Raw genomic sequence first — 27,460 nt, 5'->3', positions numbered from 1 at the left:
TCTCCATTCCTCCTGTCTCTTGCTTTTTCAAATAGCTCTTGGATTGTTAGGTTGGTGAAGCCCTTCAGTTGGTCTATGAGTGTTTTTCTTTGTCTCCCCTGGCGCGTTTACCAGGTATTTTTCCACAACTTGCCAGGTATTCATTCTTATCTTTCCTTACTATGTGTCCGAAAAAGGATAGTTGTCGATCCACTATTAAGGGCATTAGTTTCCTTTGTTGGTATGTTTGGTTTAGCACTTCTTCGTTCGTTTTGTGTGCAGTATACGATATTCTCTGCATCCTTCTCAAGCACCACATTTCAAAAGCTTCAATGTTCTTTTGTGTTTCTGCATTTGTAGTCCAGCTTTCGCATCCGTATAACAAGATTGGCCACACGTAGCACTTCAAGACTCGGAATCTAATCCCGAACGACATCTGTTTGTTTTTCAAAATGTTTCCCAGGTCCATGAAGGCCTGTTTGGCTTGAGTTATTCTTGCTCGTATGTCTCGGTTACATCTTCCATCTATTCAGGTATTTAAAACTTTCTACGTTGGTAAGTTGCTCGCCGTGAATCGTTATATTGCAGGTGTTGTTGTTTTCGGGGTTTTTCTGTATTACCATGCATTCCGTTTTGGTGATATTCACTTCCATTCCCTTGGCTTCACTATCTACTACCACTTTGTCAACAATCTTTTGAAGTTGGATTCCTGATGTTGCAATGAGTACCGTATCGTCTGCGTATCTTATATTATTTATGTTGTGACCTCCTACTTTTATTCCCTCCATATTAGTTATGCCCCTCATGATTGTTTCTTGGTATAGATTAAACAGATCTGGTGAGGCAACACACCCTTGACGGACTCCTTTCTTAATAGGAATGGAATTTCCTGTAGAGTTTCCGATTTTGATAGATGCCTGCTGGGTGTAGTATAATGTTTGCATGAGTCTGAGGTCTTTCTCATCAGCGCCAATGGAGTGCAGTTGTTTTAGTATTTCTTCGTGGCGTACTCTATCAAAAGCTTTTTTGTAGTCGACAAAACAGAGGTATAGTGGGGTCTGAACCTGTATAGCTCTTTCACTTAAAACACGGAGGAGGTATATTGCGTTCCTTGTCCCTCTGTCAGGTTGGAATCCATATTGTTCTTCTGCGATTTCGGGGTTAATCTTATTCCTTAGCCTGTTGATAATTATACGCAACAGTATTTTGTTGATGTGGCTTATTAAACTTATAGTTCTAAAATTTTCGCATCTGACTGCACCTGCTTTCTTTGGTATTGCTATGAAAATAGAGTTACAGAGATCTTCTGGAATTTTCCCAGTATTGTATATATTGTAACTTTATTCAGTTGACAAAATTACTTTTAGGGTAACAACTGCAAAATAACAATAAATAACAAAATGTTACTAAAGCTCGCAACATAACATATTAACAATGTATAACACTACATAGCTCCCGCCAGAGCTTTTGTTCATTTGTCATAAATCCAGCCGATCAGGGGGTTTGGATAATCGTCCCCTTTCAGTGCGTTTGGATTCGGTCTGCAAAGTTTCCTCATCAGGAAAGATCATACGTTTCTCCTGGTTGGTTGCACCCGTTTTATTCTCTCCCGTGTTCTGTGCTTTCTTCGGTCTTCCCGTTCGTGGTGGTTCATGTACCTGAACAGGTTGATCAATGTCACAGTGTGCGGGTTTTAGTCTGTCGATTGAGACTGAGTCTTCTTTGTTTCCTACTTGTAGTTTGAAAACTTTGTCACCGGTTTCTAGAACTCTATACGGTCCTGTGTACGGAGCCTGGAGTGGTCTTCGATGTCCATCATGACGTATGAACACGTATTTAGCTTTGCTGATGTCCCGTGGTACGAAGCTTGTTGCTTTTTTATGCGTGGACGGAGGAACTGGACGAAGTTGACCCACTTTCTCAAGGAGGTTTTTCAACATTTCAGGAGTATTGGTGTTGGGATCCGGACCAGGAACAAAGTCTCCAGGTACTGTAATAGGTGCCCCATATACGAGTTCTGCCGACGAGGTATCGAGGTCTTCTTTTGGGGCGGTACGTATACCTAACATCACCCAGGGAAGTTGATCAATCCAGTTTGGTCCTTCTAGTTTCGCTCGAACGGCTTCCTTCATGCGGCGGTGGAAACGTTCAACCAATCCATTTGCTTGGGGATGGTAAGCTGTTGTTTGTTTGATTTGAGTACCAAGGAGTGTGCACACGTTTGACCACAACTGTGAAGTGAACTGTGGTCCTCGGTCTGATGAAATGTTCTCTGGTACTCCGAATCTAGCAACCCAGTGTGCGATGAATGCTCGTGCTATTTCTTCTGTGTCAGTACTGGTAATGGGTATTGCTTCAGGCCATCTGGTAAATCTGTCCACCATCGTAAGCAGATATGTATAACCACGTGAGGGGGGCAGTGGTCCAACCAAATTGATGTTGACATGGCTGAAACGTCCGCTGGGTTTTTCATATTCTCCCAGGGGCGCCCTCGTGTGTCTGTGTACTTTTGCGCTTTGGCATGATGTGCAGGTCTTTGCCCATGCATTGATCTGTTTGGTCATTCCCTTCCATACCATTTTCTGTGAAATTAGTCGGCGGGTAGCTCTGATTCCTGGATGTGAAAGACCATGGATGGCGTCGAACATTTTTCGTTGCCATGATTTGGGAACCACTGGCCGTGCTCTTCCGGTCGATATGTCACAGAGAACTGTAGTGCCATTAGTCCCGTAAGAAATGTCTTTCAGTTGCAGGGATGTTTCTGAGGTGCGTAGTGATTGGATCTCCTCATCATTCAATTGAGCTGTTGCCATGGCCTCATAATCTATTCCCTCAGAAATCGCACTGAGACCAAAGTCGTCTGAGGTGTCGTGTTCTACTGTTGTTCTTGACAACGCATCAGCTACTGGATTGTCTTTTCCTGATATGTGTTGGATATCAGTTGAGAATTCTGAGATGGCAGATAGTTGTCGTTGTTGGCGTGCGGACCATGGTTCTGAAACCTTGTTCATTGCAAATGTTAGTGGTTTATGATCCGTGAAAATGGTGAATATTCGTCCTTCCAAGAAGTAACGGAAATGCCGAACGCCACAGTGGACAGCCAGGAGCTCCCGATCAAAAGCGCTGTATTTCTGTTCCGGAGGACGAAGCTGGCGGCTGAAAAAGGCGAGAGGTTTCCATTGGCCGTCAATGTTTTGTTCTAGTACTCCCCCATCGCTATATCAGAAGCGTCTACTGTCAGTGAAGTAGGAGCTGATGTCTGCGGGTGGGACAACATAGTTGCTTGGGCCAAGGCTTCTTTTGTTGACTTGAAAGCGTGTTGTAGGGTATTTGTCCATTGAAGGGGTGCAGATTTTTTTGTTTGACCAGCCAATGCCTTGTAAAGTGGTTGCATTAGTTGAGCTGCTGCTGGCACGAAACGGTGGTAGAAATTGACCATGCCAACAAATTCCTGTAGGCCTGATGTTGTTGTAGGGGTGGGGAATGAGCGAATTGCCTCCACTTTCGCTGGAAGAGGAGTTGCTCCGTGACCACTGATCCTGTGTCCAAGGAAATCAATCTCTTTCACCCCGAAAATGCACTTGTCTGAATTCACCACTAATCCATATTTCTCTAGCCTATCAAAAAGGGCATTCAATTGTTTTTTGTGTTCTTCTGCATTTTTGCTAGCTATGAGGATGTCATCAAGGTAAACAAATGTGAAGTCCAAACCCTGACAAACTGTGTCCATCAGTCTCTGGAAAGTCTGTGCAGCGTTTTTTAACCCAAAGGGCATCCGGAGGAATTCATAGAGGCCAAATGGGGTTATGATTGCTGTCTTGGGGATGTCCTGCTCGTGGACTGGGATCTGATGGTAACCGCGAATGAGGTCGACTTTTGAGAAGATTTTGCAACCTGATAGTCTTGCTGAGAGGTCTTGTATGTGAGGAATCGGGTAGCGATCTGGAGTAGTAAAACCGTTTAACCTGCGGTAGTCTCCACATGGTCTCCAACCTCCGTTGGGTTTAGGTGCCACATGTAGAGGCGATGCCCACGGACTGTTGGAACGACGTACGATTCCTAGAGACTCCATGTTGTCAAACTCCGATTTTGCTACTGCTAGTTTGTCTGGTGCCAGACGGCGTGCTTTTGAGTGTACCGGAGGGCCCGTTGTGGTTATATGGTGTTCCACAGAATGCTTTGTTGTGGGACATGAAAACGTGGGCGAAGTGAGTGCTGGCCGTGTAGATAACAGCTGAGTGAACTGATTCTCATTGTCAGTTGTGATGATTGAGATGTGTGGGGCTGTATGCTGTGAAGTCATGAGTGAGACTGAAGCATAGGTGCCGCTGTGCATTAGGCGATTGCCCTTCAGATCGACGAGTAGTGAATGAGCCCGAAGGAAATCTGCCCCCAAAATTGGTCTGTTGACGGCTGCCAGTGTAAATGTCCATTCATACTGGTGTGATCCTATGTGTAAGGACAGTTTACGTTGTCCATATGATTTGATGAGTGTACCATTGGCGGCTGCTAACGGGAACCCGTGTTGTCCGCGGCGAAGGTCGTTTGTTGAAGCCGGTAACACACTGATCTCAGCTCCTGTATCGATCAGAAAGTTGCGGCCAGATTGTTTATCATATGCAAACAGAAGGTTGTCCTTGGAGCCGGCCACCATATTGCTTATAGGTGGCCGGCTGTCCAGTTTTCCGAAAATTTGCAAGGAGTGGTGCATTTTGTAGCCTGTTTGCCGAATTGTTGGTGGTACCAACACAAATCCGGGTCGGGTGTCTTACTGTGTTGATGGCGTGGTCCATCTCGTTTGTTGTGTTTGCCTCCTTTCATTGTTGCATTAATGGTAGCTCCGGTGGACATAAAGTGTTTGTCTGCCGCTTTGGCCAGGTCCCGGAGGGTCGGATAATCCTGTTGAGTTACCAAGGATTGGACTTCTGCTGGTAGTTGACGTAAAAAAACTTCCTTAAAAAGGAATCCTGGTTCTTGTCCTGGAGGGACTATGGCAAGCATTTTGTCCAATAGTTCGCTTGGTTTGGAATCACCCAGACCACCAATGTCTAAGATGCGAGATGCGGCTTCTCTTTCAGAAAGTTTGTAATTGTCTATGAGTCTTTGTTTGAGGGTTTCATATTTGTTAGTGCTTGGTGGGTTGGTCAGGATGTCGAGAACTCTGGTGGCAGTGTCTTGGTCGAGGGATGATGTGACATAACTGTATTTAGTTACGTCAGCTGTGATTCATTTAATTGTGAATTGTGCCTCGGCCTGAACGAACCAAATTTGAGCTCTTTGGGGCCAAAAGGTTGGTAGTTTGATGGACACTGCGTTGGCTTCATGGGTATCCTGATTGTTTGACATGTTGAAGGAAGGGTGTGTTCAATCCTGACGTCGGGGTCACCACTGTAACTTTATTCAGTTGACAAAATTACTTTTAGGGTAACAACTGCAAAATAACAATAAATAACAAAATTTTACTAAAGCTCGCAACATAACATATTAACAATGTATAACACTACAATATTGTTGAATATTATGTGAAGTTCATCAATTGCTAGATCTCCTAGGCTTTTTAATACCTCTACAGATATTTCATCAGGGCCTGTTGCTTTACCATCCCTCATTCGTTCCATGGCATGTTCAATTTCACTTTTGGTGATGTTTGGTCCGCTTAATGGTTCTTTGAATTTCAGTGGTGGTTCATTTCTATTTGGATCATTGTACAGTTCGCCTATGTATTCTACCCATAATAATAATAATAATAATAATAATAATAATAATAATAATAATAATAATAATAATAATTAATAATAATATAATAATAATAATAATAATAATAATAATAATAATAATAATAATAATAATAATAATAATAATAATAAATATAATAATAATAATAATAATAATAATAATAATAATAATAATAATAATAATAATAATAATAATAATAATAATAATAATAATAATAATAATAATAATAATAATAATAATAATAATAATAATAATAATAATAATAATAATAATAATAATAATAATAATAATAATAATAATAATAATAATAATAATAATAATAACAGGGGAAAATGATGATGATGATAATGAGGAGGATGAGAAGAACGACGATGAGGATGATGAAGATGACGATGAGGAGGAGGAAGATGAGAAGGATGATGATGATGAGGAGGAGGAGGAGGAGGAGTAGGAGGATTAGGCGAAGACGGAGAAAAAGTACACTTGAATTCACGTGCCTATATATATCGATGACTTCAAAAATAAAATCCTGTTGTTGCGCCCAAGTTGCGGTTTTTGGTGACCCAGTTTTGAGAGTTTTTGCCAAGATGAGGGTAATATTTAATTCGATCAATATTTGAAGGACGAGTTTTTTGGCGAAATTTATTTTACGCGTCTCTTTCTAGAGTACGACAATTAACAGTTCAAACGTGATTTTTCTGAGTTTTAAAATCTGTAATGTATTTTGTAGTGGTCCTTCAGAGACGTAAGGCCCATGGAGCTAAATTTATCCCGATTTCTATAGCGTGAAACGGACAATAGCAATTGATTGCTACCTTTTGGATGGGACGCTTGTCTATCCCAAGGTACTTTCCGCGAGATCTAACAGATCAATCTAACCATTTGCTTCTAGGTAGGCCGCAGGGGGGGGGGTCGGATAAATATCTCAACTGCAGTCGGGATCGACCTTGGTCCCTTTGCCTGTAGTGGGTAGCGAGTGCTCTACCACCTGAACAATTATCAGTAACCCTCCCCCCTTTCCCATATTGTATTTAACACTTCTCAAACTCTTCATTGTTTTCGTCATCATCTACGAGATTCTAAGGGCTCACGTCGTCAAGAGGGAGATGAGGACGTTTGCAGAGATTCCTAGAAAAAACGGCCTGATGCTTATAAAAATGATGTCAATACATTCAAGCATGGATGAAAAAGGTCCGTTGTTAATACTTGTATTAGATAGATAGATACCCTTTGGAACATACGATGTAAGACGCAAAACGAAAACCCTGGCGTGTGCGAGGAAATCTGAACAAGTTTAGAAGCCTCTAACCACCGGACCATAACTTATGCAACTCTGAAATTTCACCCATTATTCACAATTTATGTACACACCTTTTCAGGAAAATGAAATATTGAGGGAACGGGGTGGTCGCTTTAAAGGAAGGTTGTCTATATATTCAAGCATGACGGGGAAGGTTAGTTGTTAATACTTTTATCATATTGATGCCCTTCACAGCATACGATTTTCAAAACCTAAACACTATAATAATCTTATAATATATTTTGGCTAATTAGATTTTTTATAAAACTAAGGCTGTAAAAGCCACTAGACCAATCGTCACCAAATGTTGCATGTTGTTTACAATTGACATGAAGATGGTTTGCTGCTTGTATTATTAGATTCATCAGACATAGTGATGATGTCATCGAAAATTAAAATTTGTTTCGTAAAATCTAATAGAAAACAAACAATCATGTTTTTAAAAGAAATTTATATATTTTCTTTCTGCTTTGCCTGTCCGTCGCTATTGTTAACTTATAGCCAGACACTAAAACTCACTAAGACCCATATATTGATGTCATTTTTAGGATTGTGGACCGCCTAGTTAGTTGTCGTTAGTAGTGGTCAAGGAAACAAGTGATCCCATTCGTTGAACTATTGAGTACAACTCACGATTTGTTTTCTTTTGTGGCCAAAGACTTGTCTTTTGACGTCATTGTTAGTCAGTGTCGGAAGACTTGACTTTTGACGTCATTTGTTAGTCATTGTCCGGCCATCAGTTAACGAAGGCCACGTACTGACACTATTAACTGAGAGACTTTTGACCAATTAAACCGCTTGGACAAACATGGTTGGTAGTTTATAAACAATAACGTGAAAGAAATCGACCTCCCTCTGGTCATTGTTATTGTCTATATACTGCCAAATAGGTGACTAGATATCACACGATTTTCTCGATCGTTTGAGTTTACACATAGTTTTCTGTGTTGGTTCTATTGATCGGCTATGTGGTCTTGTCGTATGATACTAGTTTTGGATTGGATGGTTCTGGATTTGAGCGCATATTTGAGTCCTAGCAAAAGGCTCTTTACGCATATTCGGTCACCGTACTCAGGTGTAAAATGAGTATCTGGCCTTTTACTGCGTTGTCTCTGTTGTTATATATATATATATATATATATATATATATATATATATATATATATATATATATATATATATATATATATATACGTTACGAACCTATGTATAGTCAAAAAAATATTGGAACAAAACACAAATGGCTTATATAATAGTATATAAATATTACAACTTGCATTTTCAAAAGTAGTCATTTAAAGCAGATTTTAAGTTTGGGATATTCTTGATTTCTCTAATTTATTGGATTAAGATATTCCAGAGTTATCCCCAAAAGATTTTCACTTACTTTTTGGTACATAAAATAAAGTGGAGTCGCGTGATGGTGAAAGGCGTATGGTTTGAGACTTAAGGTTTATAAGTTCAGAAAGATATAGCGGGGCTAAATTCTTGAGCCATTTGAAAAATCTAATAAACCGATTTTGCTTAACAAGCTTTTTAAAACAAAGATTTTTTATTATTTATTTGTTGATGTACAAAACAAGTCTGATTTAGAAAAGTTTTCAGTGAATCGTACTCGTAACAAATGTGACGATTTTCCGGTAGTTGGTAAGGAGCGGGTTAAGACATTGAATCGTACTCGTCACAAATGTGATGATTTTCCGGTAGTTGGTAAGGATCGGGTTAATACATTGAATCGTACTCGTAACAATTGTGACGATTTTCCGGTAGTTGGTAAGGAGCGGGTTAAGACATTGAATCGTACTCGTAACAAATGTGACGATTTTCCGGTAGTTGGTAAGGAGCGGGTTAATACATTGAATCGTACTCGTAACAAATGTGACTATTTTCCGGTAGTTGGTAAGGAGCGGGTTAATACATTGAATCGTACTCGTAACAAATGTGACTATTTTCCGGTAGTTGGTAAGGAGCGGGTTAAGACATTGAATCGTAATCGTAACAAATGTGACGATTTTCCGGTAGTTAGTAAGGAGCGGGTTAAGACATTGAATCGTACTCATAACAAATGTGACTTTTTTCCGGTATTTGGTAAGGAGCGGGTTGAGACATTGAATCGGACTCGTAATTAATGTGACCCTCCGCCTCGAAACGGTATTAAGTCGGATTTTTCAATTTTGGGCTTTTGGTACCCACACACAGTTTATTTTGTGCTTTGAAATTTGATACCAAATTTAGAAAATTATCATTGTTTATTGCCGAGATATGACCGTTTGAATTAGGGAGAGTGTAAAAAACAAGTTTTGAGAAAACCTTCAATAGTTTGATTCATATAATTTAGTGAGAAGTAATTACTATTGTGAGCAAGACGAAACATAGAATAGAGGGCCGTGACTGGGACCGTTGACGGTCAGCGTGTAATACCTTCTTCTTCTTCTTCTTCTTCGTCTTGTGGAAACCTCCAATATTGTCGAGGATCACTCCACAGTTTGTAGGGTTTTACATTTTAAACTTGCTAAAACTTTGCACATAATACTAATTTAAAAAAAAAAACAAAAAAAAACAAACACATAGATTAAAAAGTCACGTTGTGCACTCTAGCAATCGCGTGAAGGCATGTTGGCAACCATTTTCAGCCACTTCAGCTGGGAGGCTATTCCATAGTCGGGCAGTGGAAGGGAAAAACGAATACATGTGGGCGTCTGTTTTTGATGTTGGGATGGTTACTCTTGCTGTGTGTCCCTCGTATTTCTTGTGCCGATATCTTTGATGTCCTTTGGAAGTTTAAGGCACGAATTTTGTAGTAGATCTTGTGGAACAATTTAAGTTTATATATCTTTCTTCTCTTTTCCAGAGGTTCAAGGCCAATCCGTTGTGATATTTGAGACGCACTTGAGCATCAAAACCTCACATAATATGTGGGCAAAACTCCTGTGCGACTGACTAATGATTTGGGTCAGACCAACCCAGACGAGCCCGTCACCTGTACAAAACGGAACGTCTATGTAGGCTTAACGGCGAGGTAATTCATTTTCCTGTCGTTCATTTCATATCAAATCTGTTGGGGTACGTTTTATTCTTGACATTATTTCTAGCAAGCCGAAGTAATCGATAACCTGGTAATTTTTCTTTTAGTTTCAAAACATAATGGAGAAACGAAATCAAACATTGTAATTGGACTCAATAGTCTGATGTCACGTCGCTCAGCAACAGCGGCCATCGTGGTTCTAAGCAAATAAAATCGGTACATTTTATTCTTCGCGCTGGCTAAAACTTTTCATATGTCTTGTGATCAGAATGTGTAAAAGTCAAAACATGATCAGATTTATAATTTGTTCGTTTGGATGCGCTTTTATGCTCGTCATAGAAGTATTTCATAAGGGCATCCGCCATCGTTCCCATAGTTTAGAGCCAGTTAGTAATTTACCATGCGTCATTACGAGGGAAGTGACGTTACGTCTGTTGAAGCGTATTGTTGAGTTAAAAAAGTATGAAACTACTTCTGTTTATATTGGTGATTGTTTTCTGTGAAAAAAACAGAGGTCAAAGGCAGTGTTGACTCATATTCATATTTTTCTTCGGGGGGGGGGGGGCAAAAAATTGCTTCCTTTTCAAAATATTACTGTGCAATCCAGAATTAAAGTGCAACAATACAAATGGTATCATTTGATTAACAACAGAAACACGTTTGATTCATTTTTGAAGTTTTATTATCATTGTGAAATAAAAACATGGCTAAACCTTTGCAATGTTGAAAATCTTGGCAGTCACTGAGCTAAGGAGAGGGAAAGAGAGAGAGAGAGAGAGAGAGAGAGAGAGAGAGAGAGAGAGATAGATAGATAGATAGATAGATAGATATATAGATAGAGATATATAGATAGATAGAGAGCGAGAGAGACAGAGAGAGAGAGAGAGAGAGAGAGAGAGGGGGGTGGGGGAGGCAGAGAGAGATAGATAAGGTGTGTGTATGTGTATGTATGTGTGTGTATGTGTGCGTGGGTCTGTTTGCGTGTGTGTGTGTGTGTGTGTTTGCGCATGTAATTTTTTTTGTTCTGCGTGGCCTTCAAACGATTATAAAAAGAAGAGATATTGTCAGTTAAACCATCTACCACTCTCCAGCTTGAGTCGACGACAGCATTTAGCACGATGGCGATGACGTACTTCATCCCTATTTTCCTTACTCTACTTGTTGGTAAGTCGGACATAAAGTTATTATTATTATTATTATTATTATTATTATTAATATTATTATTATTATTATTATTATTATTATTTTATTATTATTATTATTATTATTATTATTATTATTATTATCATCATTGTTGTTGTTGTTGATGATGTTGTTGTTATTATTGGGAAAAAAAGAATACTGCCAAGGCTGGCTTTTTCAATTTTCTTTGCATGTATGACATAGTTCTTTTTGATTTAATGAACTTTGATAAAATTCTTCCTTTATGTGGAATGTTCTTATTCCAAGCAGTGCATTCCTCCACAAACAATGTATTTTGCGAGTTCTATTATTTCTTTATCTTTAACTACCTCAGATTCAGGATCAATGGCATCTATTTCTGGATCTGGCTTTAGCAGAATCAGTGGCATTTCTTCAACACTAATTCTTTCATTTGAAGAGCTAGTCTCATTTCCATTCCAATGAAATGGTGAAATACGCCAGTGTCTGAAGGATTAGGCGAATATATATATATATATATATTATATATATGTATATATATATATATATTATATATATATATATATATATATTGGGAAAGGGATGTAGAGATTAAACAAAACCTCAATTATGAAAGTATATGAGAGTAATGTGATTACAAAACAATGACTTTTTCCCAAATGTTTCAAGGAATTACTTCTTGTCGTTGTCTTTATGGAAATAATGTGAGGTATAATATTATTTGCTGTTTAGTAGAAAACTGTTTGGTTTCTCATCTTAAAAAAACAACTTTTACTCTGTAATTTTGCAGCCAATAAACCCAAAAATTGATGAGATGTTAATATTTTTAATTTATACCAATTTTCACTACATTTATACCTTCACCAATGTCATCATGGGGGAAAATCATCCATTACCTGGAACTCGTGTTGCAACATCTCAATCTTTATCTTACATTCTTAATTGCTGCTATTCTGCCAATTCAGTAGTTAAAGATAAATTCATCTTACACCAAAGTAATATTTATTTTACTATTTCATACAATAGAAACATACTTCACAATGCTGTTACTGTTTAGAGAATGGCATTCTAACAATTCGAATTGAAACTCAGATTCTCATTGGAGATCGGCATAATATTTTTTTTTATAACAGGTATCATATGATTGAAGAGAAATGATTTTAAACATACAACAACAAAAAAACTCAAACAAAAAAAAAACAACCCAAAGTCACTTTATCAAGTTGTAGCTCGCCAACAATGCTCACAAATTAGATTTCAAATGATGCCTGCTACCTCCGAGCCACCAACCATTACACAGATAACTGTAATAGGTACCATTCAGTTTTAAATAAATAGTAGGTGACAAACTTCCTCATGCACTGGGGCTGCCTCAGCAGACTGCAACTCAGTGTATGTCTGACCATTCAAACTGCCAATGATGTTACACTTTCTCCATTCGTCATGTTTTAGGTCCAATGCAACATAATTTAGACCACACAATGGATGGCTGAAAAAAAAGAAACAAGAACATACGAATCATTTAGTTACCAAATTCAAAAATACAAAAGCAATAATATCATTACAAAATGACTGAAACATAATGTAGACATTCACGCTAAGCTCGCGTTGAGATTGAATTGCGGTACAAGAAAATAAATCACTTGTCATAATAAGTTACAAACAGGTATGTGGGTAGGTAGGGTACAGACAATAAGAAGATATAAGCGAGACACGAAAGAAAAGAAAGTATTGGAAAAAATATTAAATTGATATATTTGCACTTTCATTTATCCATTGTTGTTTCATCACTTCATATTGGCGATCCATTCTAGCTGGTTCAACAATCATAAAATTAATTATATTATCACTTCTTTTTTGTTACATAGGATAGGTGTAAGAATAATCAAAAGTCATGAGTTAGTACTTACTTGGATGTTTCTTGAGTAGATTGAGTCGATGTTTCTTGATGGAAAAGTAGGTGACTGAAACTGGCGCTCATTATACTGGACAGCAAACAGGAAAGACATTTTCCTATGCCAATTATTATAGATGCCATCTGCCAGTAAGTTGTGGATCATATTGATACGAGTATGTCAACAAAAACAACAACAGGATGTAAACCTATGAACATTTAATGAGAAAACATGATTTTAACTGAATTTTCCATAGTAAAATCATGTGGATCAAATGACTCTCATATAAGAAATAAATAGGACTTTCCATTATTTTTCTCTTTGCACGTCAGGGGGGCTAAATGGATACCAAATCTGGAAATAGGACGACTTTCTATTTTAGTATAAAAATAGGGTTAAGGTGTTATGAAGTCTTGACGATATTCCCTATTAAACCGACATAGTGAAATTATCAGTTCATCAATCTTGTTCTTCAATAATCTTACATTGCCTGCTATTACACAAGATAGAAATGGATGATATGGCCGTCTGTTGAATTTTGTTTTTATTCCCCATTTCCTTCACCTCTTCCTTACTTTAATAAACGATATCAACAGTGGGTGGTGGGATTGACACAGGTTGGAGGGATCGGAGAGTCCCTGGTGTATATATTATTATCGATAAGCTTTGGGCAGCAAAATCACAGGCACCGTGACTTAACGGGGAAAATGCATGTCTTGTGTGCCTCCTGAAGCAGTACAGTAAGTGTTTTGAAAATCCAAATGGTATCTGATCATTCTATGGAGTCTAAAAATAGCTGGAGGTTGTTAACCCATTCTCTACCAGGATGTGACTTAGGGCGTCATTTCAAACATTTTTATTCATTTTTGCAGGAATTCAGCTGTGTCTATCAAATAAATGCACTGTACATAATGTTGACAGATGTTTTTTCTACAATAAATCGGATAAAAGAATTTGCTAGTAAGTTTATCTTAGATAATCGTATATATATAGGACGATGACGTGACTCAAGCCTTTGTTATTATATTTTGCCATCCCCGTTTGTGAGTAATTGTTACTAAACTGTATTAACCAGACTATAAAAGTTCATGGTTACACATAGTTTTTTGTGTTGGTCCGTTATACTTCGGAATGGCAATGTCATGAGCTTCTTAGCCAAGCGCATACTATCTATAGTAATCCATCAGAGACATTTAGGACCTAGGAGCCAAAGTTTATTCCTGTTTTTTTTTAGCGTGAAACGGACAATAGAATTGATTTCTACCTTCTGGATGGGACGCTAGGCTTTTGCAAAGATCTTTGCGCCTGATCTCACAGATCCAGCTACCCAATCACTGCTTGGTGGGCAGGGAGGTCCAAAAACAAAACAAAAAACCACGAAAAATCTCACAGATCCAGCTACCCAATCACTGCTTGGTGGGCAGGGAGGTCCAAAAACAAAACAAAAAACCACGAAAAATCTCACAGATCCAGCTACCCGATCACTGCTTGGTGGGCAGGGAGGTCCAAAAACAAAACAAAAAACCCCGAAAAATCTCACAGATCCAGCTACCCGATCACTGCTTGGTGGGCAGGGAGGTCCAAAAACAAAACAAAAAACCCCGAAAAATCTCACAGATCCAGCTACCCGATCACTGCTTGGTGGGCAGGGAGGTCCAAAAACAAAACAAAAAACCACGAAAAATCTCACAGATCCAGCTACCCGATCACTGCTTGGTGGGCAGGGAGGTCCAAAAACAAAACAAAAAACCCCGAAAAATCTCGACCGCACCCGGGTTCAATCTCGGTCCCTTTGATTGTGAACATAGTGTTCTATCAATTGAGCTATCGGGATCCCCGAAAATGATCGTACGACACTTCTAATCGTAGTATGACCATTGAATTATATTCTGTAGATCCTAGGTTCAAGTCCTGCTGTTCTGGGTGGGGTTCTTGACCTCGCATAGTGGGCAGGGAGGTACTTACTATGTCTTCTATTCCCCTGTATCTTTTTTACAACATGCTTTCTGTCTTTGCCTTGGAGTGAGATTACTTAGTTTTGTCCTGGCCCTGGCCGGATACCCTGGCTGGGAGGGAAACAGTCAAATGTATAGTTAGTTTTGGGAGATGATATTTTTTCCTTGTAAATCATCTCTCTGTTATGCCCTGTATTATGTTTTATGTATTATATATGATTTGTAAAGGAAACATTTGAGTGTATTCAAGTTCAGCTGTTGGGGCGTTATCTTTAGTCCGGAAAGACATTCTTTACTCACATTTCCCCAACGGAACCGAAACAGCGTTGTATTAATTTGTATAAATAAAGTTGTAATCTCGACCTACAGGACCCATCTCTCAATCAACATGCTAATTATTTATTTTATTCTTCAACCTCTTGTACCGGTCCTTGGGTACCATCAGCTGGTTTCCTTGACCACTACTAACGACAACTAACTGGGCGGTCCAAAATCATAAAAATGACATCAATGCATGGGCCTTAGTGCGTTTCAGTGTCGGGCTATAAGTTAACAATAGCAAAGGACAGGCAAAGCAGAAAGAAAATATCGATTGTTTGTTTTCGATTAGATTTTACGAAACAATTTTTTTTTTCGATGCCATCATCACGATGTCTGATGAATCTGATAATACAAGCAGCAAACCATCTTCATGTCCATTGTAAACAACATGCAACATTTGGTGACGATTGGTCTAGTGGCTTTTACAGCCTTAGTTTTATAAAAAATCTAATTAGCTAAATTATATTATAAGATTAATATAGTGTTCAAGTTTTGAAACTCGTATGCTGTGAAGGGCATCAATATGATAAAAGTATTAACAACTAACCTTCCCCATCCTGCTTGAATGTAGAGACAACCTTCCTTTAAAGCGACCACCCCGTTCCCTCAATATTTCATTTTCCTGAAAAGGTATGTACATAAATTGTGATAAATGGGTGAAATTTCAGATTTGCATAAGTTATGGTCCGGTTGTTAGAGGCTTCTAAACTTATTCAGGACCTTCGATTCGAAAGCGACTGTCATACCATTAGACCACAAAGCCGCACATACTACATAGCCAAGATGAGGGTTATTCTAATCAGTAGATATTTAAAGCAGATTTTTCAATTTAATACGTGGCGTGTTTTTCCCTTCAGAATACGTCATTTCTATATGGATAGTAAGATAAAGAACTGAACAAGTGTGTATAAAAGTTGCCAGACGAAGCAAGAAAGAAAAATACATGAAAAAAATACATCCCAAAAAAATCAGTCCACGACGACTTGGGATCGAACCTCAGATTTTCAGAATACCAGTCAGGCGTGCTACAATTAATGTAATTTATCTTACACAGGTGCCTGCTCCTTAATTGATTAACGTTATATGACGTAAAATCGGAAGAAAAAGAAAAATGTAATTGTATACAAAGTTTATTTAACACACGAGTCAGGGTTTTAAAATTAAATTCAAATTGAAAAAATATAGACTTCAAGCCAGTAAGAAATAATCAAAGGTCCCCCAAAGTTGGGGGGGGGATTGGGTGTGGGACATTTGGTCTTGTGGTATGACACTCGCTATCGGATCAGAAGATCCTGGGTTCGAGCCTCGCTCGGCGCATAGATGAGTCCTTGGAAAAGGATATTTACTTACATTCTCTCACCATACTCATGTGTGAAATGAGTATACGGCCGTTAACAGCGTTGTCAACGTCCAAAGAAATTGTTATACCGTAAACATGCGTCAGGTCCCGTTCTATGGGTTTAGTGTTGCTGTTCTCCAGTGACCCCTTGTAAAGCGCTTAGAGTACGTTAAGTGGAAATTGCATTATAAAAGTTCAATTCATTACTTTTTTAATTTGCCGGTCTGATTTCTTACGACTTAAAGCAAGGTGAAATCAAGCAATCTTAAAAATGTATAAATAAATGAATTCAGTATGTGATAAAAAAAAAATAAAGAAATGAACCAATTAAATAAATCCTACAAACTATAAACCTTTTATAAATCCAGCTTGACCATATTTTTACAGCTCCAAAAACAAAATGATAAAAAAAAATTGATACTGAATATCAGACAACAATTTGACATCTATGTACTGAATACACGTGGTGTTTTTTTTTTTGTTTGTTTTTTTTTTTTTTGTTTTTTTTTTGCGAGCATTCAGAATCAGACACTGAATAAAGCTTTAGCACTATTTAGCATCCAAAACTGAATAGCGGTTTGGCACTATTCATTATCAGATACTGATTAGCGCTGGTCATATTAATAGCGCTTCTACCTCGCGCCCACAATACCAGAACGAATTCCAGAAATGATCAAAGAGCGATTGACTTTCCGGCACGAGGAGCTTCTGGAAAGCCTCACTTTCGGACGACGTCTGAAAAGTTTCGTACATCTCTGAGGGCTTCCGGGTGGCTTGAGAATCCTTTAGATGACCTCCGAACGGCTTCTATAGGCCTCCGGACTGTAATTCTTAGGACTCCTTATTCCAACTGAATAATCTTCAGATGGCAACCCCCACTCATCCGATAATACATGTATACACAACTACACAAACACACACACACGCACACACCCACACAAAAACACATTAACACAAACACACATACTTGTAGATACACATCAATTTTCAACGTTATGATCGTAAATTGATTGGAAGGAACACTGCTTTCCAGTCTTTGAGAGAGTAAAAAAACAACAACATATCTCACTTACACAATGACTGAAACAGAATGTTAAACTTCATCGGTGTACATCGATAATACTCAATGAGGAAAACAAGATTATCAAACATTGACAGGAAAATCACTCAGCTCTAGCACCCAATAACCAGAACATGGTCGGCATATGTCTAGACAGCAGACAATTTTCTTGTACAAGATGAATTTAGAAAAAGATGCCAAACAAAATTTACTGGACTATTTGAATTAATTGGTCTAAGCTATTATATTTATTATTATATCTACTATTTACAACTAATATGGTTTCTTACTACTCGGCAACTGTAGAACAACATATGAGTGACGTCCCTTCGTTCTTATTGGCTTCGGGAGAAAATGGCGACAATAATACACAACAACACTAGCTGGTTTTCACACATCCATATATCCATAAGTATTTCCCATAGTCATAATACAGTTGCCATTTCCGATAGAAATATGAAAAGCAGACAGCAGCCATAATTTCTATGTCTTATGACCAGGAAGAAACGTCAATACCGATTTGAATCGCATGTATTGAGAACGTATTTTTGTGTGTCCTGGTTCAATATTTTTATCAGCTGTGTTGTTGCTGTGAACTGTTTTTTATATCCCACGAGACACTGTGGGTTCGTGAGTATTGTGTGTTGTTTCTCCTTGTATGTTTGTGACGTTATAATTGGTTTTAAAGTGTCCATGCACGCAGTCAATCTCTGTCTTCCTCACTCTCTTTGCTCGTTTGAATTGTGGATACTGACTATCTCGGGACTAAAATGAAAATGTGGAGACGTGGAACTTAGGGTCTCCTTCCGTGTGTGGCTGTTCAATGTCAAATCACTAAACGTAACATTTGTGTATTGATGGTAGGTGTTTAAATAAAATACAAACACTTTCTGTCTCTTATATAAATTGTACAAACACACCAAATGTCTGAAAGTATTTAGTGAGAAGAAATCACCCAAGAGAATATGGAAAGCTGCGAAAGCCGTGACAAATTTCAGTTGTATTACATTTAAACATGATGAATGAGAGAATGTTTACAGACTTGATACGGCCTGGCATATATACAGACCGTCTGAGATCAAAACCTATTTAAAGAGAGAAAGAGAGAGAGAGAGAGAGAGAGAGAGAGAGAGAGAGAGAGAGAGAGATAGAGAAGGTTAGAGAGAGAGGCATTAAATAGACAGCTATATGAATAATGAGAACAGAGAAGGAAGCAAAAGACACAAACACACACACACACACACACATAGAGAGAGAGATAGAGAGAGAGTCACAGAGAGAGACAGAGAGAAAGATGGTTGGGTAGACAGATGTATAAATAATGAGGGGGGTGAAACGTGTAATCGAGAGAGAGAGAGAGAGATAGAGAGAGAGAAAGATAGAGAGAGAGCAGAAGATAATTAGGAATCTCCATGAAGTTATAATGAAAGCCAATGTCGTAGTCCATTTCCACAGATGTATTGATGGTCTGACACAACGAAACTTCTGATGATGTTAGAAAAAAGGCCAACGAACAGAACAAAAATAACCGGTTCAAGTACTGAACCCTGGGGAAACCCACAATCAAGAATGATTTCTTCAGATCTATATTCATCCACCGTAATAATAATCTCCTTCTTCTTCTTCTTCTTCTTCTTCTTCTTCTTCTTCTTCTTCTTCTTCTTCTTCTTCTTCTTCTTCTTCTTCTTCTTCTTCAATGAGTGAAGATTATCATACTACTTCAGCCTTACCAGTAACAATGGCTGTCACATTCAACTCTCTAAGCCCTCGAATACAAATAAATCGTCAGAATTGAGTTGATTTCAAGTTACAGTCGAATTCATATACTGCAGAATAATTTGAAGCCAAGTCGTGCAATCCAAGGAGGTCTTATGCCTGCCCGGTGTGTGAGGAAGAAAATGATTTTCTCGTTTAAATATCGAAAATGAAAATCATTCATTTCCACACCCACTAAACTGGGAAACTGGTTCGGCCTGGGCATATTACTTGCGGCCTTGGCTTTTAAAGATGAAATGTAAATCTCTTGTTTTGCTTATCAGTTGAGTCTGAATGATAAATATAAAAATGGTTCAGTAATAAAGAATTGGCATCCTTGAGTAAAGTGAAAATATGTTTAAACTCTCTCGAGTTCATATGAACAGAAAATTGAACAAACTTGTTTGACTTTTAATCAAAGTTTAGTAGAGAGAGTTTAATGTTTAAATTGAACACATTTAGTAATAGCAGTATAAGAATTTTATAATTTCTTGAATTCTATTTCGTTTAATTCCAAGCTATCCGATGTCAAAAGAAATATATCAGAGCATTTCAGTCTATTGAATCTTGATTTTATATCGCTTTCCCTAACATTTAACGGTCAAAAATAACAAAAGACTTATTTTACTCACGTGTGATAATAAAGCCGGAGTTTGTTCCAATGACACATGACTCTCTATAGTCGTTACAGAGCGCGTATTGTGTACTGTAAATATATATGTGTTCACACATGTTGATGTTAAAACTCCTTTAACCCATTGGAACAATGTACTACGAGCAATAGAGTGAAATGGTTTAAATAAGAAATCAATCATTGGTTAGATTGTCTCAAATCCTTTGACAGGCAGGTTTTTATTTGAGGTGAGCAAGGATACATAAAAGTTCATACGAAATTTATTTCAATTTATTTGGTAAATCATAATTTTTAGGTGCAGAGCTTTTAAAATAGATGACTATACATTAACACATCTATCTTTTTAGACCCAATCATCCTCAACATTTATATTATGTATAGCATTTCCTCTTTATGCAGTTAAAGACTCAACCGCATTACCAATCTTAGCGTTAATTGTTTTAAAGACACACAACAAACATCTGGTCATTCCTTAATATAATTTATGACGTCATCAACATGCCACGTCTTCGCGTGTTTAGGTAGAATTGGTCTTTTGTTGTAAACACCTCATAGAAGCCTGGCAACAGTTTCATGGGTTCCATAATTATAATAGCCAAGAGAAGACAAATAACTTGGCACTGCACTTTTAGCCAAATTAATTGTATTATAGATAGATCCTTTTGCAAATGAACTAGAAAGAAAATGAGCAAATACTCCGATTGACACAGCGGTGTGTTGTGGAGAATTCACATATTCTAGACATTTGATTATATATGTATAGTTGGATTTCATGTTTTCCCTCTATTAATGTAGAGTTAAAACAACCGAATTATTATCTAAATCTGACAATTAATATTATGAAAGCTTCCTTCTTAAAATTTATCGTGCGTGCTATTCCTGGAGATGAGGAAGAAGTGGAAGGTCCCTTCTGTGTGGTAGGCGAATTGGTTTCTTTGTCGTTATTTGTCTGAGAAGTGGGGACCACAACTGTGTCGGCCAATCGGGTACTACTATTATCTCTGTTGCTCTGTCTTTATTTTTTAAAAATTACCTTTACAAGAATGCTGAAAGAAGGAAAAGCATACAATTTTTAAAGTATCCAATTGAAAAACCAATCAACGTTCTCCGCTTGTTTTTCATGGTGAAAAGAATCAAATCTATGAAAAGGAGTATTGGAGTTACCTGCTAATAAATCTAAATCTGGTACACAATCCAAATGTTTTATAGCTTTGTTCAGATTGTATGGGTTTAAATTCCATTCTGCATCCCGATTCTCTGTATGCAATGGCATTCTATTTCCCAGGGACATGTGATTCACTTATCAAACATTTATTTTCGATATAAAATTTCCTCCAAACACAATGTCATTGTTTTCAACAGAATGACTTGTGTCCCGATAGTTGATACATGTTGTGGCAGTGTTACTATATGACATACTTTTCACACATTGGTTTATCAACTCAGAATTTAAAAACGCGAGTGCTTCCAGCATTGCTTTTATTTCTAAATAATTGATATGATTAGTTTTGTCCTTCTCAAACCATTGTCACCCTGTACTTATGTCACCTTTATTGCACCACACACCTGAGAAACTGCTATCAGTGTAAACTGTTAAAGATCGCTCAGGAGTTTTAATCTCATTGGATTCTTTGTGAATATTAGTTTGCCACCATTTTAGCTCTATGCGACAAAATCAAGAAGGCAACAAAATTACCTTTATTAAGTATCAGCGCAATAATATCTTTATCTAAATATTGATAAAAAAAGAGGTCCAAATTTTACAGCTGGAAAGCTCAACACTTTCTTCCCAATTACAACCGCTACATTCCTAATAAATTGAATACGATAAAGCATCCGCACAATTTTTCTTAAATTTGTAACTTAAGTTTGTAATTTAATATTTGTTTTATTTGTAGTTATCATTGCTATTGCAGCGTTCACGATGCTTTAAAAAAAATTTAGATAGTTTCAACTCAGGCTTTTTAGGTTTTATTGGTAAATGCTGCCACACACCTCTTTCTTACCCTCTTGTACCGCTAGAGTACCACCGTTCTTTGGTCGTAAGTGCGAATCCCACTTTTTGTTTAACATTTCTTTGCTCAGTCTATTATTGAACCCGATTCACAACCCTAGCCAGATCAGTTCTTATATAATCCCCTGACTTCTCTGTCTCGTCTAAATCTTCTTCGAATTGCGTGAGGAAATAGTCGCCTATTTCGTCATTAGTTTCTGCTGACTTCCACAACGTTTGTTCTTCCACTTCGAGCTCGACTCCATCAGAATCCTCACTCATATCGTGTGTTATTTTAACACGTTTGTTCAAAGGTTCATCCGATTCAATCTCATTATCATCCATTGTCACTTTAGCTTTCTTCTTTAACACCATGTCGCTTAGCGATTGGAACCTTTGTTCCCAATTATCGTTCATGTCTGTAATTACTTCGATAACTGACAGATCTCTCGCCTCCTTTTCAACTCCTCTCGATGAATCGTCTTGGGCAGGAGATTCCATTTTGACTAGGCAGATTCGGAGTCTTGGGTATCTGATAAAAAGACAAATCAATCATAGTAATTGGAACTTCTAGTTAACAGGTGATTTTTTTCTGTTTTACTTTCAATAACGTAAAGTTAAGTGTTATGCCATGATTTGGTTTTGAATAATACATAAAATCATACATCGGCCAATATCACATCAAGAGCTTAACAATCAAGACATTGAGCAATGATCACCACTCGCAAGCCGCCTTTAATATTCTGACATTCTCCTCTGTTCAACTTTACTTAAGTTGTTTCATCAGTTAACTACACAGTGATGCCGTTCTCAGGGTTATATTTTTTGACGTACTTAGGGCTGCTATTAGCTCAACTTTTAATAAGTTTCTCATCAGTTATCTACACCTGGATGCCATTCTCATGGTTATAATGCGTAAAAAAATCAAACTGCACACACTATTGTCCCCTTTCGTTTATGGAGCAACTTCTAAATAGATACTACCAAATACTAAAAACGGTGTATTACATCCAGGACCTTCAATATACGTATCTAGTATTAACTCGCTTATCAGCAAGTTGTATCAACAGTTATCAACATAATAATACCATTCTCAGGGCTGTACATTTGAGTTGTACTCATGGCTCGTCACCATTTTTATTTCGAACTCAGGTTTTGGTGAACACACAGCAAACAACACCCTTCTCCTTACAAATTAATGGGACGACTTCTGAATAGATGATCTTGTATACTACTAATTAATAACATCAAACTAAATTCTATTTCGTCCTCGAGATCGCAACTTATGCGTTTTCCCACCAGCCATTTTCAGAAATTTCCCCCAAATTTCACACACACCAAACACAAAAAAGTGTTTTTCCTTACTCAAACAGGAAAGCAACACATACATTATATACATTATATTGATAAGAATTATGAGCTCTATAACACATTGTCCCATATTATAGCTATTTTTTCTATAAATTGTGCGATTTACAAAAGAAAACTGAATAATAAAAATGCTGGTTGCATCGTGCGAATGCGACGATTTTCTTGCGGTTCCTAAAGAGAGCATAAATAATTCATTCGATCTTATCCGATATAAACGCATTTAATATTATCTTACCTTGATTCATATTTATCTTAACGTTCTCGATATTTCATCTACAAATTGTAAGTGTAAACTCAACCTGCTCGCTGACTCGTCAAAACGGCAACTGACCCCAAATAACTGAGTTACATATCACGTGATTGCATTCCACCAATCAGGACGTATGCTAATTTATCAAATTGGTAAGTCTTCTCTAATCTCTGATTTTAGATTAAACGCTTGTTTATTATAAAATACTTTCCGCCAAGTTGGGCAGACCTATATACCCAATGGGGACAGAGAATAACCCAACATAGGGCAATACCCACTAAACGTGCTAAAAGCCCTTTACAAGGGGTTCATGGCCAACAGCAAGACTTAAAATGTAAGACGGGACATGGCGTCTATTAAGCGATATTATATTTTTTTTCGAACAAAGACAACGCTGTTAATGGCCAGGTATTCATTTTAGACCTGAGCACGGTAAGAGAATGTGAGAAAAGAGTCTTTTCCAAGGACTCAACTATGCTCGAACACAGGACCATCCGATCCGAAAGCGAGTGTCATGCCACAAGATGCCATAGGTGCAAAAAGCAACCAAACACCAGTCACAAAGATCTGAATGAAGTATGTCTGACGCAATGCTTGACAAAGCAGAGAGAAAAACATAAGAAACCAAAAAAGAACTTGAGCTTTTATATAGCGTAATATCCACTAAACGTGCTCAAAGCTCTTTAGAAGGGTTATAATAGCATTTACAGAACCTAAAAGCTAGTATCTTTTGGGAGACTGTATACATATAGTATCAATGTGTTACAATAGCATTTACAGAACCTAAAATCTAGAATAATTTAGTAGACTGTATAGTAGCAATGTTTTGCAATAGCATTGACAGACCCTAAAAACTAGAATAATTTAGTTGATTGTATAGTAGTAATGTGTTACAATAGCCTTGACAGACCCTAAAAACTGGAATAATTTAGTAGAGTGTATAGTAGTAATGTGTTACAATAGCATTGACAGATCCTAAAAACCAGAATAATTTAGTAGACTGCATAGTATCAATGTGTTATTAAAGTATTATTGAAAATAATTTGCGCTGAATTTTTATTTCCTCTTTCAATTTAGCGACCAATGATATATTGTTAGTGGCTGTTAACTCCTTATCAGCGAATCTTTTGGAGTTGTACTGTTTTTCAATATCAATTTGCTTTAAAACACTGACATTTCAACAAGAAGTCTGGTCTTTTTTATCACCATGCTTTTATCAGATTTTTTAGTCTTAGTGATAGCCTTGCCTTTGACCTGTAGGTTACTTGTTCGAATACCGCTGAGAGCGGGGCAAAATTTAATCCTTGGAAAATATTTATTTATCATATTCATTTCCAGTTCTCTCATATAAAATGAGAAATAAGCTAGCGACAAGGTTTTTGTTTTAGTTCTACATACAATGAGTTGCTGTTGACCCGGAACTCGGAAAGCAAATTAAGCGTAAATACTACTATAAATGATAAAACACAAATACCATGAACTACTAGTGCTCAACTTTTTGATTAAAGAAGCTATTTATAAAATATTTCAAGTATAATTATGTTTAATTCTACAATATTGTTTCGAGCATTCGTTCACGTATATCTATCTATCTATCTATCTATCTGTCTATCTATCTATCCATCTATCTATCTATCTATCTATCTATATATTATATATATATATATATATAATATATATATATATATATAATATATATATTATATTATATATAGAGAGAGAGAGAGAGAGAGAGAGAGAGAGAGAGAGAGAGAGAGAGAGAGACATACAGAGAAAGATTTCCAATTTTTTTTTTGTTGCGAGCAGTTAAGAAATGACCTCAGGGTGTTTATTATTTTCATTACTACCCGATAAAAATTAAAATAGGATTTTACTACAAATTATAGAAACAACTAGTTTTTTTATTGTTCATTATCACTATTCGCGTTTTTTGTGTGGTAAAATTTCAGAAAGATGCTATAATTCGTTACAATACAGTCCTGATTTTTGTAAAAAGAGATAAATTGACTCAAACGATGCTTGACGCAAAGATTTGTAGAAAAAAAATAACATATCAAAAATTGCTTAAGTCAAAGTTCTCTTTTTTTTTTTCTAAAAGCCCAACTAAAACAGGAATATGGATTGTAGTATTTTTCCGAAATGTTCACCAAAAAAAAGAGATAAATAGATAGACTAAATAAAGATTAAAAACGATGCAAAAACTAGATTTTAGGCTATTTCAAATCGTTATCTGGCGGTAATGAAATATATAAACACTCTATATAACTGCAATACTCACTTCATTTTCTATTTTTCTATTCCGGAGTTGTAACATTTTTCAATAATAATTTGAAGCCGATGGCAAATGAGGAGTTTTTTTCTACAGGTCTTTTGGGTGTGTCTATTTTTGCCTTGAACGTTTGAGCCGTTTGGAAGCGGAATCTAATTTCATTTTTTATATACTTAACGTATTTGCATGTGAAGCAAAAATTAAAATCCTTATAAATCAAATAGTGGTATATTATGATGACAAGCGTCAAAAGACCGTTAGAAGATGTTTACCGTGTAGATTTCACATAAGTTACAGGAGCCTTCGTAGAAGATACTTCTGTAATGTCGTATTATGTTCGACATCATGGCAAAACAATAAAATTGACATAATCCTTTCAAATTGCTCTCTTTCAGTCCTCCTTATCTTGTGTAAAGAAATGGTTAAAATCCTTTGTTATTCAAAATTACATTCAAGATCAAATTCGTCTATTATAGTTAAAACATCTTTCATTTGACAAGGTATTTATGTGTTTGACGGAGTTTTCAATCATGTTGTAGGATTCCGATATTATATTGCCCCAATTTGAAACTGAATAAAATTGTAGATAAACTGTCATGAATTGAACTAAAATAATAAACACAATAAATTGGGCAATTCGGTGTTTACCACTCTAAAACCAAATTTTCAAACTTCCTATGGATTGGAATATCTATTAGCTTGAATAAGAAAGTGATTATGTGTTGGGCCAAGTGCAGCTATGACTGTTCTTGCATTATCTAATTTTATAGAAAACTATATATATAGTTGCATCAATATATCAATGCTATCATGGTAAAATTATACATATTATTTATAGCAATCATTCGGGAAAATAAGGAGTCGTTTTTATTTGTAGCTCGTCAATGCCATCGATATTGTGGTGGTCTCGGGTTTAATAGGTTACTTTTTCTCTATCTGATATCCTTTTTTTCCGATATGAAAGTAATTTTAAGATCGTTATTTTAAGATCGTTATTTGATGAGAATGCTCCCAGTTTAGTCGATATTTTATATTGACTAACTGCTGTTATAATGTAAATGATTCTCGACTATAATAATAAATTATGTTAATGGGAATTTTATCTAACTCCGTCTCGTTCTATCAGTGTATCTCCCCTCCTCCCCCCCCCCACCATTTTTCTCTTTCTCGCCCTCTCTTCATCTCTCTCCCTCTCTCTCTCTCTCTCTCTCTCTCGCTCTCTCTCTCTCTCTCTCTCTCTCTCTCTCTCATCTCTCTTCTCTTTCTCTCTTATTTTTTATTATTAATTATTATTATTACTTATTATTATTATTATTATTATTATTATTATTATTATTATTATTATTATTATTATTATTATTATTATTATTATTATTATTATTATTATTATTATTATTATTATTATTATTATTATTAT

The 27,460-nt window shown here is 36.8% G+C and overlaps 2 protein-coding genes across 3 annotated transcripts; both read right to left on the bottom strand.

Moving 5' to 3' along the window:
* Positions 1-4,638: 4,638 nt before the first annotated feature.
* On the bottom strand, positions 4,639-6,895 carry LOC144957655 (uncharacterized). The gene is made up of 2 exons (XM_078888998.1): positions 6,807-6,895; positions 4,639-5,179 (listed from the first exon to the last, which is right to left on the bottom strand). Exons 1-2 carry the CDS (start codon positions 6,893-6,895, stop codon positions 4,639-4,641), a joined length of 630 nt encoding a protein of 209 aa, XP_078745124.1.
* A 13,449-nt stretch (positions 6,896-20,344) lies between these two features.
* On the bottom strand, positions 20,345-26,819 carry LOC144957796 (uncharacterized). 2 transcript variants are annotated; one of them, XM_078889226.1, is made up of 2 exons: positions 26,316-26,819; positions 20,345-22,685 (listed from the first exon to the last, which is right to left on the bottom strand). In XM_078889226.1, exon 2 carries the CDS (start codon positions 22,652-22,654, stop codon positions 22,250-22,252), a length of 405 nt encoding a protein of 134 aa, XP_078745352.1. In that variant the 5' UTR covers positions 22,655-22,685; positions 26,316-26,819; the 3' UTR covers positions 20,345-22,249. The 2 variants fall into 2 exon arrangements, with proteins under 2 accessions (XP_078745352.1, XP_078745351.1); XM_078889225.1 differs by having other exon boundaries at positions 26,053-26,782.
* Positions 26,820-27,460: the final 641 nt, after the last annotated feature.

This window comes from Berghia stephanieae, chromosome 12 (assembly GCF_034508935.2).
Source record: "Berghia stephanieae isolate SIO BIC M18660-M18661 chromosome 12, UCSD_Bste_1.3, whole genome shotgun sequence".
NCBI lineage: Eukaryota > Metazoa > Mollusca > Gastropoda > Nudibranchia > Aeolidiidae > Berghia > Berghia stephanieae.
This window is presented reverse-complemented; position numbering and strand designations above follow the sequence as displayed.